General features: G+C 39.1%; 1 protein-coding gene across 1 annotated transcript in view; it reads right to left on the bottom strand.

Annotated features, from left to right (window-relative positions):
* LOC145468874 (WD repeat-containing protein 36-like) overlaps positions 1-15,708 on the bottom strand; it is an 18,479-nt gene extending 2,771 nt beyond the window's left edge. The window contains exons 1-22 of the mRNA XM_081452576.1: positions 13,669-15,708; positions 13,518-13,545; positions 13,291-13,391; positions 12,710-12,824; positions 12,275-12,407; positions 11,449-11,503; positions 11,030-11,162; positions 10,347-10,522; positions 9,726-9,846; positions 8,311-8,376; positions 8,127-8,207; positions 7,091-7,236; positions 6,574-6,688; positions 5,003-5,085; positions 4,395-4,477; positions 3,699-3,807; positions 2,760-2,839; positions 2,064-2,171; positions 1,763-1,866; positions 1,108-1,277; positions 447-566; positions 1-33 (exon numbers count right to left, since the gene is read on the bottom strand). The exon at positions 1-33 is cut by the window's left edge and continues 58 nt beyond it. Of these exons, the coding sequence (XP_081308702.1) occupies positions 1-33; positions 447-566; positions 1,108-1,277; positions 1,763-1,866; positions 2,064-2,171; positions 2,760-2,839; positions 3,699-3,807; positions 4,395-4,477; positions 5,003-5,085; positions 6,574-6,688; positions 7,091-7,236; positions 8,127-8,207; positions 8,311-8,376; positions 9,726-9,846; positions 10,347-10,522; positions 11,030-11,162; positions 11,449-11,503; positions 12,275-12,407; positions 12,710-12,824; positions 13,291-13,391; positions 13,518-13,545; positions 13,669-13,815 (2,307 nt within the window). The 5' untranslated portion in view covers positions 13,816-15,708. The remainder of the gene's footprint in view (positions 34-446; positions 567-1,107; positions 1,278-1,762; positions 1,867-2,063; positions 2,172-2,759; positions 2,840-3,698; positions 3,808-4,394; positions 4,478-5,002; positions 5,086-6,573; positions 6,689-7,090; positions 7,237-8,126; positions 8,208-8,310; positions 8,377-9,725; positions 9,847-10,346; positions 10,523-11,029; positions 11,163-11,448; positions 11,504-12,274; positions 12,408-12,709; positions 12,825-13,290; positions 13,392-13,517; positions 13,546-13,668) is intronic.
* Positions 15,709-15,980: the final 272 nt, after the last annotated feature.

Raw genomic sequence — 15,980 nt, 5'->3', positions numbered from 1 at the left:
CTGAGTCATGTTCAGTATCTTGGACTTGACCTCCTGTGAAAGCACGGTAAGGTAAGCAAAGAGAAAGTTTTCTCTCTCAATAACACAATATCATAACCTGGCCTGGACTTGAACCCAGAGCACTCGATCAGGAGTCCAAAGCCAGCGCTAAACAGTTACCAACCGAGTCTTCCATACATGTATGTTAAGACACAATGCAATAATATTCAGCCCATATGTGCGTCTTGAAAAGGGTCTCTCTGCAAAGGCCCTCCAGAACACCAAATGTCACGTCTTGGTGGACCATGATTCCTGTTCCCCGCTATCTCTTTCTTTGTTACCCACAGATACAACATTATCTTTACTCGTGTTTGACAGGGAGATGACAAAAACGCATTTGTTGCTTGGTTGCAATGAAAACCAAATACCAGAGAGTAATATAACTTTGCCTGGCTGGGATAACTCACCGTGTCATCTGGTTGATCTTCATCAGTTTGAAGAAATTTAGGAACTAGTTCTTGTGTGGTGGGTAGAAAAAACGGCGCAGCTTTTGGTGCTTTGGGCGGCTCTTTTGGCTTGTTTCTTTTCTGAAAAAGAAGTCAAGGTTATCCTGGTCACTAGCGGCGGTTTTCCAACGCCTCTCATAAATCCAAAACTAAAGTTATCGAATCTGGCCAATCACAGGACAAGTAGCTACTATAATGCAATGAACCAATCACAAAGTGAAGCACAAAGCAGTCAACCAGCGTCAAGCGCGGGAAAAATGAGCGTGAGCTGAGTCGCCATTGGTTGCGAAAACCGCATGAAAGCTCTGATTGGTCAGCCACGTTGCACATGTTTTCTGAACACAATTGCAGAGCTTGACAAACTAGTTTTGCTAGTCAATTGAAAACTGCTCTAAATTGTTCCCTATTCAGTACTTATTGGCAAAAATTGGGTGGTGCTCTTTTAAGCCGACAGCACAGAAACAGCATCACAAATAACTGGACCACTTGCCTAAAACAGGGAAAATCCTAAAACATCTCTTTCTGATGTTCTAGTGGAAGTTTAAATTTGCTAACAAGAGGCACCTTAGTTCTGCATGGGAGGGGAGGGTGGGTAACAACAATGGCTGCAAAATCAAGTTACCTTTATAAGTTCTAAGCTGGTAAGATGTCGCCATCTTGATTGAGGCAAAAGAGACAATGTCACCAGCTCATCTGATAGTTGATCAGGGCTCTTATAACTTGCCGTGTTGACAGCAGCAGGGGTTTTATCCTCTCCACCTGTGGTCGCTGATTCCTTTTCGTCGCCAAATTCTACAGAATGTGGAAAATTTATTTACATGCATTTCCCCTGGATAAGCTATTATTCAATTAATAAGTTATTTCTTCAATTTCTAGAAGGCTTTTGCTCAGTTCAACTGAAACCTTTAGATGATTAGCGATTGGCGATTTATTTCCTACAGGTTTGTGCGTCTTGAAAAGTTTAGCCTAAATTTGTCAAGTTCGTTGTTTGTAATCTGTGTTAATCTTGTCCATCATCAACCATCTTTGTTCCTTTATGGTTTATTATTATCTCTTTGGTGGTTTTCTATCTTAGTGAACTATTATTTTCGGTTTTCTCCAATTTAAAGGTAATTTTGTACATGGCCAAAATAACTCAAAATACCGTGACTGAGCTCTGTTCAAAAGTTATCAAAATCGTGAGGTTTTTCCAGAACAATTTTACAAGAAATTCTCAGAGCTAGTGTTGATCTTAAACGTCTTTCATGTTACATGCATAATCTGTCCCCTCATCTTACCTTTGTCAAGCCCAGTCCCTGTACCAGGGAGTTGTTGAACAGATGGCTGATAGTCCGCAGGAAGAGGAATCAACGATATGTCATCATACAGTGTTTTATTGGACCTGACATGTAATAAGATAAACACATTGGAGAGGATTTTCTCAAGGAGATATTGCTGCCCAGTTTCTAGAAATGTTTGGGCAGGTCAGCCATGAATACAGCAGCATAAATATCGAGTCGAAATCAAGCTTAAGATTTTTCAAGGGGGCCTATTTTCAGGGAGGTGCTTACTAACAGAATTAAACGGCATATTACTTACCATAAATACACGCCAAGATCATCTACATGCGTGGTGACAAGGAAGTCTGCTGTTGGCGACATGGCCAAACTGGTTACAGGTGACCCCAATAAGAAGCAGTCTATAAGTCTGGACAAAAAAACATCGCCATAAGATGGTGCAAAAAGAAGGGCTTTTCCACCATACCCATTTATTTACCTGGGTGGCGAAAGGCTCTGTGAGAGTAAAATGTCTTGCCCAAGAACACAACACACAGGAGATAAGCGTAGTCTTTATGGGACACCTGACTCAAACGCACACAGGTGATCCCTGGCCATATTAACAAGTTGGTAGTATTAAGGGGATTTTTTTACGACAAAGATTGACTGAAAAATTACATTGATGTTTTGAAGCCATCTTGACTTCAATATCAAGTTATTATAAAAGTCATTATTAATTGTAGCCACATTTGTTCAACAAAAGAATTGCAGAACTCCTTCTTCATTCGCTACTGAAAATTTCCAAACATTCAAAGTGGAATTTTTGGTCAAGTGGAAATCGCCCTGACATGCTCTCCTATTTAATTGACTGAGCTTTTCTTCGGGCCAAAGTGAAAAGTTGAATTCTTAAGGAGGAGCTGTACAACTTTTAAACAAAACAATCCTTTCACTTCCACTTGAGATCGTCTAGATGAGCATCACCTACTAGCATAAATCTATAACATAGTCAGTTCCTTACCTAGCAGCTGGTAGATTCCAGGTCCTCACACTCGCATCCATCGACGCCGTGATTAACCAACGGGAGTCTGGGCTAAAAGCCTGAATAAGAAAATGGAATTACCAACAATTTCAAAACAGATCACTACTAGAGATCTACAATTTTGCTTCAGACTGCTAAACTGTGAATGTATGTGAGTAAGAATGTAGAATGAGTTTGTAGGGCTAAACCTTTGTGTGGACGAGCTGAACTTAATAAAGATAGAGAGCTGGGGAGAGGTGAGACTCACTCTCGCCCTTGGCCTCGCTAAGGCTTTGACACTCATTGACGAAACTGGGTCAAAGGCCAGGAAAAAAGTTTACCGCAGTTTCGCGATCAGTGTAAAATCATTACTAAGGCTGTAACGCAGATAGGGATGCAAATTTTGAGTTTTGCATCAAAAAGGGATTGAAACTTTGAGGACCTTAGGGGTAAAACAGCGCTGAAATAAGCCAGTTTTATTAATCTGCTTCGGATATTTACTGTACATTATCATTTGATGCATTTTTTCTTCCTTTTCTTTAGCCGTGAGCCCACCACATGACCTGCAAATAACTGCCTACAAATAATGCTCTGCTCTAAATGTTTTTTGCTGCAAATAATGTTCTGTTCATGCGAGATTAATTTAATTACGCTTTTGTGTGAAAATGGCAGATCGCTTCCCTGAACTGTCAGAGAATGATTTAAATATGGATACAAACTTAATGATCGAATGATAAAACAATTATCGAACTCGGTTATCGCAAAATATCGTGATTTGTCAGTGTCTCGCAGATCAATTATTTGTCGCAGCCTTCAACTTATGCAAATAATTGATCTGCTGACAAATCTCAATATTTTGCCCAACCTCGTCCAATAATTAATTATTCATTACTGATTCATTACACGGGTGTACTATGTACCTTTACTATGTCCACTCACCATGTCAGTAATTCTGTTCGTGTGTCCACGGAATATCCTAACAATACGCCTCATATCTATATCGACAATTTGTATTTCGAAATCGTCTAAAGAAACTGCCAGTAACGAACTGCATGAAAAATAGAAATAAAAACATACATTTTAGATGATTTAAACAGACGATACGGTATTTCCTCTGCTGAGGTCCCAAAGCACTTATTTCAATTTTCACCCTTCCTTGCAAGCTAACAACACCTTTAAGTTTACCCATTTATTTCTGGAAAAATTTCTTGAATAATGCCTGTTTCTCATTGGCTAAACGTGTTTATGTCTTGGGCAAATCTTATAATTTATCGCGGCGGCGGCGCTTAATCAAGTAAATGGCGGCATCTAAAAGATTCTGAAGCCAAACCAAAGGTTCTATTTATGGCAAAATGTCATTGGAGCACTTTAAGGGTTTCCCATTTCCCGTTCTCCAATTAAAACACAGCAAGAGTACTCCGCAGACAGTTACGCCAGCATTACGCAAGGAGAATACCGCATGTTGCTGAGCAACTTCGACAAGGGGGAACCGGGGGCTCAGTTTATTCCCAGGAGAGCGAGACAACAACAATGGGAGGTTTTTGTGCTATAGTTGAGCTTCTCAGTGTAAAAAGGGTGGAAATAAAGTGCGTGGCCCCATATAAGTAAATTGCTGTCTTGTAGTACAAGTTTTACCTGTCTCTGTGTAATAAAATCTGGGTAATGGGTACTTCAAATGTTAACATCTGAAGGAGTTTTCGAGTTTTAAAGTTCCAGAACTGAAAACAAGAAAACATGAAGCGAATTAGGTAATATGTTTCTACGCAGTACAGTAAAGACAACAAAAGCGAGAAATGCAGTTAAAATTCGCCAATATAAAGACGAAATTCGATAGGAAATCCAGCAATTTCAGTTTTTAATAATAACTTCACACATATTACTGTCCTTTTTGCATTTTCTAAAAGCTAAAGATATAAATAGTTGCCTGAAATTTCCCACGGGAACTTGAGTGACCAGTTCTGATTTGAGCTTAACCCAGTGTTCAAAGAGGTTGAAATAGGCTGAAAAATTGAGTGCAGCTAAAGAAAATTAAAAGGATCCGTTTTCCAAAAGAACACGGAAAAAACCTAAATGCTTAAACCCAAAAAGATTTTGACCTACATTTGTACTGTCAAAATTCCATGATCTTCGTTAAAAAATTAACATTTACAGTTTTAAATAGTTTGCTATGCCATTTTAACAAATTTATATCATTTCTTCTTCCTTCAGTTTTTTTCTTAGCACCGATCATTGAGGAGACGTACCTTTAGACTGCAGTCAGCACTGGCAGTAATGACTTGTTGATTGAGGCTGTCAATAGCCACGCCTCTCACATGACCATTGTGAGCTGAAATCAAAATGAAGGAAAGATTTGAATGAGTGGATTAAAACCGATAATACATTAGGTAAGGAGGGTAGCGAGGATGGAAAACATGGCAAACATGGTGCAGGTGGAGAGGGTCTCAAGGGTGCCGAGAATGGAGAGGGTGGCAAGAATGGAGAGGGTGGAGAGGGCAGAGAGGGTGGTGAGGGTGGCAAAATCCAAGTTATTTATCTGTTTTTTTTTTTCATATCCAGCGAAACACCTTGTAACAATTATATGTTTTTGCTCGGTCAATTGATTAGTTTAGTAACACTTCTTTATGTAGTCTCAGTACTACAACGTTAATTTAGATACTGTAATATGTGTTGTAATGTGTTTGTAGCATTTAAGGACAGTGCCTACTAAACACAATGGTTTTTGTGCCAGGTTAGGACCACCCAGAAAAAGTAGATCTTTGCAAGGGCTATTGGAATCCACAAAGAAAACTGGGGGTAGCTACGCATTTTTTCGAGATAATTAGCCTTGATTCTGAAAAAAAAGAAGAAAAGGATATTTCTTAACAGATTTCCTTAGAATTTGCCTTTACATGCAGAAAAGCAAACAAATTTTATAAAGATCTTAAAACTGCATGGTGAATGGTAACATAAAAACCATTTTTGATATGTTTTTAATAACAAAATCATTGCAACAGCGCTTTTAGCATCTCTGACAGCCTTCCTTGGGGTCAGCTAAAATACAGTGTAAAAACCTTTTGCTCACAACCAGAAAAGAAACTAATCACGTGTTGAATAGGCTTATCACTTCCATATCATAACATAAAATTTAGGTGTAACCATGCGTTTTGGAAAGTTATTAATCTTTTTAGAAAACTTTTACGGTGCCCGTTACATTTTTTCCTGTCACCTCTCCAGTAAGTAAAACAATTGCATTTCTCGCACTTGGTAGCATAGTTGATTCCGTCACTGTCAACCCTAGCACACACGTGGCACTTAAACCATGCCTTGTGTGATGCGTAGAATGTGTGCACACTATCAAAAGTAGGCACCGTCCTTAAATTAAAAAATAAAAAAAATAACGCAGTATTGATAGCACAGGTCCTAGCCCCTGTCGTTCACTCCTGATTTGTATTGTCCTTGGTAGTCAGCAAGAGATTTTCCCCTTGCAGAATATGAACGGACAGAAACCTTGAGAAGACATAATCTTGGCAGTGTGTATGTTCCATATGCATAATTTCATTCTGTTAATTACCGTTTGTCAAGACAGATCTTGAATTTTTCTGTGGAGTTTTACATTGATTGTCGCTCATTTTAAATTTAATAACACACTGAAATAGCAAACATGACAATTTTACTTTTTATACCAATGTTTGTACCTTGATACTTTTATTTTCCTCATAAAGGTATGTAACATGAAATCCTTGTTTTGAAACGCATGGGGACCAGGGGGGGCGAGGGGGCAAAGAGGGTGAGGGGGGCCAGGGGGGCGAGCAAAGCTTTTGTAAGAGCAACCAACCTTTTGGAGTCCCCAGACATCCCCTGTGAATCCCTGACTGAATGTTAAACATGTCCACGTGACCATGGGCATCCCCAGTAATGGCAAAGTTACCACAGGAACTCATGGCTGTAGTCTGCTGATACACATTGTGAGAATTTACATGGTGTGGGTATTCATCTTAATTCAATTGCTTTTTTCCTTACAACTTGAAGCAGTCGTTTTGCCCTGAAAACATTTCAGGGTTTGAGCTGACTGAAGTTTTGATTATTTTTTGTTCTTTCAGCATACCAAGTGAAAAAGATCAAATTGTGGGCACAATGAAATTATTATTTATTCATTTCCTTTTTCTATTCATCAATTAACCATGCATTAGTTCATTCACTATTCTGTCTGGGTGAATCACCATTGGACAAAACAACTGCAATTCTTAAGCTACATGTACATGTCACTGACTATGAGCTTCTCATAGAAGTTCAAACTGGCTTAATCTGGTCATTTTGTCATTTCCAGATAGGAAAACAGGAAGCATACGCACCATAACAGGTCCAGCCTTGTTGTCAGCTGCATGTGACTCCAGGTGATGTGTACCAATGCACTTTCTTTGAAAGCTCCACGTCCTTGCTTGCTTATCTCCTCGGTGACAAGTCACTATGTTGTCCCATGCACTTTGACGAGCTTCCTCTACAATACAGCAGAATCAATACTCTTTCAAGATCTGGGGGTATGTACATGTAAGGCACTGACAGTGATTTTAACTGCACATGTTTCAAGGCACATTTTTTTGTAATTGTTGTTGTGATTTACACAGCAATTTCTTTGTATCTATACAATACAACACCACAAACCACAGCACATGACAACACAACAGAATAAAACACAACACAACAAAACAAAACAAAACAAAAAACACAACAGATAATCACCTGAGTGTGTAAAAAGGTCTATTGGGTGTTATGTTTCAAATTTTCACAATAATTGTGAAAATGGTACCACTTAGGGTACGTGCTCCTTTTAATTGAAAAGCGCAGGATAGTATAGGCCTGGTTGGAGTCACTGTGTTGTGTACTTATAATTTTTTTTTTTTTTGGCAAGACAGTGTGTACTGTACATTGTGCCTGTTTCCACCCAGGGGAATGGACGGATACTGGAAGCTGTTAGTGCAACTTGACAAAATGATAGGGGAAGGAAAAGGAATCTGGGATAGACTGTTGCAGCATCTATCCAGGATGGGTAGCAATTAATGCTATAGCAACTGGGATAAGCTCACATGGTACAAGTGGGCCAAGTGTAGACTTCTGTACATTTTCAACCTTTATAATTTGCCTAGCTCCATAAGTGGGCAATGTGATTGGCTAGCACCATCTTGCCCACTCAGGATTACTGGCTGGGTCCAACAAGAAAAGTGTTCTTTTTCCATATACTAAATCCTTTATTGACCAAGCTTGTTCAGTAAAGATGACTGGATATTGGCCTTGTTCTGTCGACTCCATCTTGATCCATAAACATGCAAAAAGAACTTGGCCAATATCCAGCCATCTTGACCTCACACTCAATAACCTATATTTACGTACCAAAAGCAAAGTCAACAATCGGTGCTAACTTCAACTCCTCCATCTGCACTCCTCGATTCTTGGATTTCTTTGTCAGTGAACCTAAAAAGGATATGCAGACACATCAAGTTAGAAAACACTTTTTAGTCAACATGAAACAGAGGTGATTTGTTACTATGTGCAAAATGTTGAATACATAATTTACCTTGAGATAATTCACAGCTTCGTGCATCTTTGATAGTGGATATAAACCTCAAACTCCTGTCCAAACCTTGTAAACAATGCACATTATTGACGTTAAATATTTATGCTTGTTGTGTCCCTTAAAATACCAGTACAGTCAAACCTCCTATTAGTGGATGTGTCCTGTTGGGATGAGAATTCAGCTCATATCCCCCAAAATAGGTAACCTTTATATGAAGTTTACATACTTTTTTAAACCAGATACTCTTAGACCTTGAACAACTTAAAAGAATATTTCATGAGTATATTACAAAAAGGTCAATTTAAAGACAAAAGCTGATTCCCAGGAACATGATCAGCATACATTTTAAATTATATTACAAGCCTAAAGGCCGGTAAATTCCATAAAAGTTTCTCTTTTTCCAGAGGGCAAATCTCACAAATCGAAAAAGTCTCTCATTCCTGTCTGTAACTATAAGGCCTAGGGCAAACGTCAAATCTTAGTTGAATTTAATTCGTCGAACCTATTAATTTTGAAATAGGCGCATGAATGATGTGACATTTGCTGCAATTAAATTCGACTCAATTGGTTAAACTCTAGCATAGGTTCGACTCGCCAAGTCGGATAATGCGACAGTGGTTCGGCGTTTCAGCAAATGCCGCTCTAAACACGTGCTGAACTCAATTTATAAATCATGCAAATTACAAAATAATTGATTTAAATGTGATGGACTGGGCAAACGTCACAAAAATACATACTCCTCCATCTGCCAAACGCTATTTTCCCCCCTGACGAGCACGCGCTGTACAAAAATAACTCATTTTACCTTTAATTTACCACATGCCTTTGGTCTGTTTTTTATGTTTTTATAGTACAACCTCAAGCTGTAATGATAACTATCTATTTCTCTTCTTTTTTTCTTTGCCCCTTGTCGTCACTGCATTTGTTAGTAGTGTAAGTCGTGTAACTGTGTTTGTTAGTAGTGTTGTTATGACAGGGACCTAAAGAGAGCTGCGATGGGTCTACCGTTGTCTGAAGAGAAGATTTTTGGCATTTCGCTAGCAAGTCCTAGCAGTAACTAGTCGCACATCGAGTGAATAGGACAGGGACACATGCTTATTCCCATGTTTTAATGAAGTGCAACTTGTGAAATAGGATCGACGCAGGTTCGACGTTTGCTACCACGCTGGAATTAAGTCGACTCTTTGTCACACCTATTTTTAATTTATTCGACATGACTTGGAATCAACGTTTGCCTTAGGCCTAAGTCTCAATTTTCAACTCTTTGTAATAAAATCACCAACTTGACTTCATAAAGATTACTAATATGGTGAACATACTAACTTTCTTTTGAACAGACTTCTTCATCTTTCTCTTAATCGTATTAACTTCCATGCATCTATTCTACATCTTACTACGGGATAACTGCAATATACCTGCACTAAGAATGTCAACTCCACGGCTGCCATAGAAGCGCACTTTAGTGGGTGGGGCACTGTGACTTGAGCGTGACCTCAAGAGCCGGCCACTCCCATCAGGCTGGTCAAATATCCACACCTAATATTAAATAAGAAACATTAAGCAGAAGTATGTTGCCAAGGAAACATGCATGTCAAGCCCCCTTGCTGTATGACCTCAGAATCCACGCATTTCTTATTTAGAACAAGTGGGGAGATTTTGTATACATAATTTAGAGGACATTTCTTTCATTGGTAATTTTGTTACTAGGGGTATGAGGGATGTGAGGTAGAAATTGTACATCAATCACTGTTGGGGCAAGCGAAAATAGGGGATGGGCCAGGGAGGACAAGCACTCTCCCTCCACCCCCCCCCCCCCCCCCCCCGCGACCTACTCCTGTAAGGATCTAAGGGACAAGGGAGGAAAATTCCCCCTCTTCTCAACAACCATAATATCAAGATATTCAGGTATATTTAGCAGGCCACTCATAAGCTGAGTTAGACTGTATATCCTTGAGTTTTAAAATTAGTGATTCATAAATATAATGAACAAATGGATTATATAAGCCAACCAGATTTATAACGAGGAGCAATTTTACCTTTAAAGAGTTATCAGGGCCGTTGGTGACCAAGAGGGGTTGAGAAGAAAGAAATTTCATGCCGCAGACAGAGCCTTTATGAGCATCACGCAAGGTACTTGAAAGTTGACGTTTTTCCAAGTCCCAAAGGGCAATATGGCCTTCTGTGCTGGCTGAAGCCATGAAAGGGTTACCATCTGCAAAGCATAACACAAAATAAAATTAAATTAAAGGAAAAAAATATAGTATGGAATTTGCTTTTAAGTGACTAGATATTCCATTTTGACTTCCCTGTGGCACCCTCTTTGCAAGCCTTAGTAAAGGCAAAAATATTATCATTGGTTTATGTAAACTACATGTAGAAGAGATTCCACTCCACCAATGCTGATCCATTGCAGGGTTATCTCAAGCAATTAATTCCCCAGAACTCATTTATAGACCTGAGTGGAGAGAGGCACTGCAAGAATGAAATGCCTTGCCCAAAAAACACAACAGCTACAATGATGCCAGCCTGGGCGACCTGGACCACTTAATCTGGGTGACTTAAGATGGACTGGCAATCAAATCAGGGGGGGTTAGCCATTACATGCATGGTCATGCCATGCTATAGAAATCAGAGGTAGGATCTGGCAGGTCACTCCTGATCAATCAATTTGATTTTTCAAAACAGACATTAACTTCAACCTTTGTTGTAGCAATAATACCTGTTCTGAACGTCAGAGCAGTGACTGGGCCCCAATCTTGATGAAAACTCATAACAACTTCATCAAACTTGAGGTTATGGAGGATGATCTTGCCACTCTGCAAGCCCACACCTACTACATCCACTGCGGGAGCCTGGTGATACAAGAAATATCTAAATGGTATCAATTTCATTGTAAATCTGTAAACCAATTCAGTCACAAATATTTGTGACATGGTTGCTTTATAAATTCTATTTTTGTCATGAATATTTTCCAGAGGCACTATTACTGAGATATCTTTTAATTAAAAGCAAGTCCCTACATCATCTGATGTATTACTTGATCCTTTTCCTTGGTTTTATTCTTGATATAAATTTGAAAATGAAAGGAAAAAACCAAATGTTATCTTAAGAAGCAAAACGCAATATTATTATACTTACTTGTTCGACTGATATTATGGACTCTGACCATCCAGAAAATGTGTAAATGAGTTTGCTGGATAAGACATAAATTAACATTGATGCAAACTAAATAATGACAAACACTGATGTAACATATTGATGAAAATACATGTACACAATGACAACAAAATACAGAAATCCAATCTTTACACAAAATAATTATTTCTCACAAAAAAGGAAAAATTATTAATACATACAAGAGAAGATGCAATACTGTTTCTAGTCTCTGCATGTTACAGAAACTGGAGTTAAGTGTTGGTGTAATACCAGTCAGCCAGCTTCACTTATTGACAGACTCTATATTCCTTTTACATAATTATGATGCAACAGGGTCACACAATATCTATTTTCTGTTTATATCAGTACAGTGAAACCACACCTTACAGTCAACTCATGAATATGGTCACCTCATCATCACAGCCAATTATTATCACCCTGGTGAAACATGCATCCCTTTTTTTATAAGGAAACCCCATTAATCCGGCCATCAACCACATTTCTGAAATCCTAATACTCTCTTTTATTTAAAGCACCCGCAAAATGTCATGGCAACGAAATCTTTCTATGACTTGGTTAATGGCATAAGAAGGTGATTAAATTATTGACACATCTGTCAGGAAAAAGTGTGGACCTTGCCTAGTACCTGTCTGGTTTCCTCCAGCCCTTCACAGTCAATAGATTTTGGTGACATAACAGAGGTGAACAGCTGGTGAAAGCTTCCTTTCCTCTCATAGCACATTGCCCAAAATGCATTGACTGCGACAAAAATAATAGAGGCCTAAGAAGTAGGCAACTGTAAACCTACTTTGTTTTGATATTCCAAAGTTGCATCTGGCCTTGTCGACTACACAGTAAGATCTTATTCAGATACGTACTGGGGTGCATCAAACATGTGACGTAAAAGTTTTGGGAATTAAACTCCATCTCAAGGTATAATTCTGCAAATTAAAATTTAATTTTGATCAATACAGTGTCCATGTAACACATATGACTTTATTTGCACTACCTTGTTACTATAGCTACACAACTACTGAATTAATTAGCATTCACTTGGTATTGCCATTTACAATAAGGAAACATCGTGCCATACATGTAAACCTTACTGGGGTTCTGACCTTTCTTCCTATTTGAAACTTTCACCAGACTGAAGGTTGTCTTTCCTTATATCCTAGACTTTGTTTTAAAGGGGTTTATCATATAAGGGTGCCACTGTTTCCTGTAGACACAATATACTTTGTACCTGTTGTTTCAACAATCCACACTCTGACTGTGCTTTCTTCATCAACAGAAATTAAATGTGAACCAAATGAAAAAATAAAGTGGATGTTACTCTTGTGTCCCTCAAATACAGCCACCTAACAAAAATAACATACATATATCTCAAGAAAAACACAACCACATAATCTTAAGCAGTAAATAATACACTGCTGGTATTAGGAAAGAAAATCTAAATTTTGGGCTGCTCCAGAAAATATCCATACTACCCCTACAGAAGGGATTGGAATCTCCTGGGAGTGGTGGTGGGGGTTGGTATGACCAAATTAAAACATTTAAAGAAACGTGAGAAACTTAATTATTCCAGAGTGTGGGAGTTCCTTACAAAACTACACAATGAAAACCAGTCAGAATTAAATAAACATACTGCCTACATGCAATTTTTATTCACAATCTTGAGATGTAGAACCTCCTTACACTGCATAATACACAGTACCACAGAAAGTACGGCTCAATAGCTTTAATTTGATTACAACGATCGTACACACTATTGTTTTATGTATAAATAAAAAATAGTACCAAATTTATGTAATTTTCGAAACAAACCTGTTTTCCTCTTTTCCAGGAAATAATTTGATTTCCAGAACCTGTGATCACCAAGTCTCCATGCGATAATAAACATGTTATTTCACCAGATTTCAGCAATCCTGTGAAAGTACAGAAAAGTAAATGTCATCTACTAATAACACAACACCACATGTAGGTGAAGTTTAGATGCAAGCATTCTGATGGCACAAGAATTTTCCTTATTCTCAAGACCACATCTAACTTACCAACAAAGAGCAGGTTTAGCTTGGCACACTGCAAAGTAATAAAAGTAACAAATCTCACCAAGACCCAACAAGAAAGGCGATCTACCCAGGCGATCTACAAACTTTCACGTGGAGTAAAGCTGAGTTAAGAAACGACAGAAAATTAACCTACATTATAGACATGAAAGGCCGATCCGACAGCAGTAGTAACAAGGGTCTCTGTTCCTTGTGTTTGTAAGGTCAAGGGAACGTGGTTTGCCACAAATCCAAGAGCCCGAAACGGACAAAACAGTTGACTTCCAGCAACTGCGGCCGCCATGTTGAATTTAGCCACGTGCGGAGTACCGCTGGCCAACTTCTGGCTCCCAAAACAAAACAGGAACTGTGGAGTGTTAAAATAAAGAAGGGTGGAACGGTGGAACGGTGGAACGGTGGAACGGTGGAACGGTGGAACGGTGGAACATTGAGACAGTGGAACAGTGGAACAGTGGAAAGGTGCAACGGTGCAACGGTGCAACGGTGCAACAGTGGGACAGTGGAACAGTGGAACAGTGGGACAGTGAAAGGATGGAACGGTAGAACAGTGGGACAGTAGAACGGTGGAATGGTGGTACAGTGGAACGGTGGAATGGTGGTACAGTGGAACGGTGGAACAGTGAAAGAGTGAAACGATGGAACGGTGGAGCAGTGGAACAGTGGAATGGTGGAACGTCGGAATGGTAGAACATCAAACCGAGGAATGGTAGCTGACTGTCCACAGATGAGTTTTGTTGGATAGCGATAACTTTTGCGGGAAGTTATTTAACTATTTACCTGTAATTGTCTTGCTACTTACAAAAAAAAAATACTAACATTTTTTGTGGATATTTGTCCACAAAAACAGGCAAACTGGAATACGCAAATTGGAAAAAGAAGTCCAGCCCGACTGAGATATAAGTCCCTCAACTGTCAAAGACGACAATCTATCTAACCATAACTCGTTCCGAATATAGATTCATTACCTTTCTATTTCTTTATACCATGCCACAAAAAAATACAGCCAATCAGAATACAGGAAAGCCGTTGTATATTCGACGGTGTTGCATCCAATGCTTGTGTTGGCCACTCTATTTTCTATGACGTGGTATTAAATTGTTATATAACGCTTTTGAATGAAAGACTCGTGTGTATACCAAGAAAATACACAGGTGACTGGTGGGATACTCCATGGTATTCCACTCGAGAGCTTTGTATAACTAGTTCTTATTTTGTATGTTATGGCACGTAGGCAGGGTCAAATTATATGGACGTGGTGCGCTAGCCCATTGCGGAGTTTCCTCTAGCATTAAACTTGACAGCCTGTATGCATTTATACACCCAGTTGAAGAGTGTTTGTGTACCGCTCAAGAACCCAAAGACCCCGGTCCCTCCTAATTGCAGGGTCAGTCTGTCACGTGGCGGTGTAAACTCCGGCCCAAACAAAGACGAGAGTTGCACAACAACTCCCTCGTTCTCTTGAGGTGCTCACACGTGTGCCCGGGGGGACTTCTATATAAAAAGGACGGGGGCTGCTCGTCGTACCTTTTGGGGGTTAAAAACGCGTTTTTGTTACCTCTTAAGGTGTTTAGCCTCAAAAGGTCCATAGCGGGAGGTTTCGCGGTACTTTTTAGGGTATTCAGCCGAAAAAAATATGAAAGGAGATAATGTGTTATTTTAGAATTGGTACTTGGTACGCTCACAAACTGAACAGAATCTTGGTACCTCTTAGGGTTTCTTTTCAAAATTTCTGACGAGCACCGCCGTCCATTTTATATGGGAGTACACCGCCCGGGCACGTATGGCCATCGATTTAGTTAATTGGTTTTAACATGTTCAATTTTCTTTGAGATTCGTCCAGAGTTTTTACTTGTTTATCCAACCTTATCGCTAGCTGAGAGTCGGTGAGCCGTGTATCCGAAATCGGGCTTCAACTCTTGGACTCTCACTGTTTGTTGACCCGTGGCTAACAAGTCAATAGTACAGTCAAAGGGATGATTAATGGGGTAAATTTGCTTGAGAGTCATAACAGTCTCACGTATTTTATTAAGTATCGATTCATTTTAGCTTACGGGCAGAGCCAGTTACTACAAAAAGGACAACAGAGGTCATAAAAATTCTTGAGGAAAAGGGAAAAAGAACGCAAGTGACAAACACTAAACATATCTTTAGACGTTATTTATTAGTTCTGAAACAGAAAATTTAAGTGGAGCAACGAGAAGACTACCACAACGGGAGCGAATTGACAAAACTACCGTATGTTCTTAAGTGTATGAGTTGTAATGTATCAATGATTTTTCTCAATGCAAGGCAACTCGATTTAACAGAGACGTTTAAGTTTGACAAGTTTGCTAAACAAAGCAGGTTATAGCAAAAAGAAAAAGTTTTACAACGGCAAAACTGTACTTGCTCAAGCTTACATTATATTTTTGTCAGCGGCTTGTTTTTGTTTCACGTTCACTGGCTTTC

This window comes from Orbicella franksi, chromosome 14, assembly GCF_964199315.1.
Source record: "Orbicella franksi chromosome 14, jaOrbFran1.1, whole genome shotgun sequence".
NCBI lineage: Eukaryota > Metazoa > Cnidaria > Anthozoa > Scleractinia > Merulinidae > Orbicella > Orbicella franksi.
The sequence above is the reverse complement of the archived record's forward strand: the minus strand, read 5'-3'. Positions and strand labels throughout refer to the sequence as shown.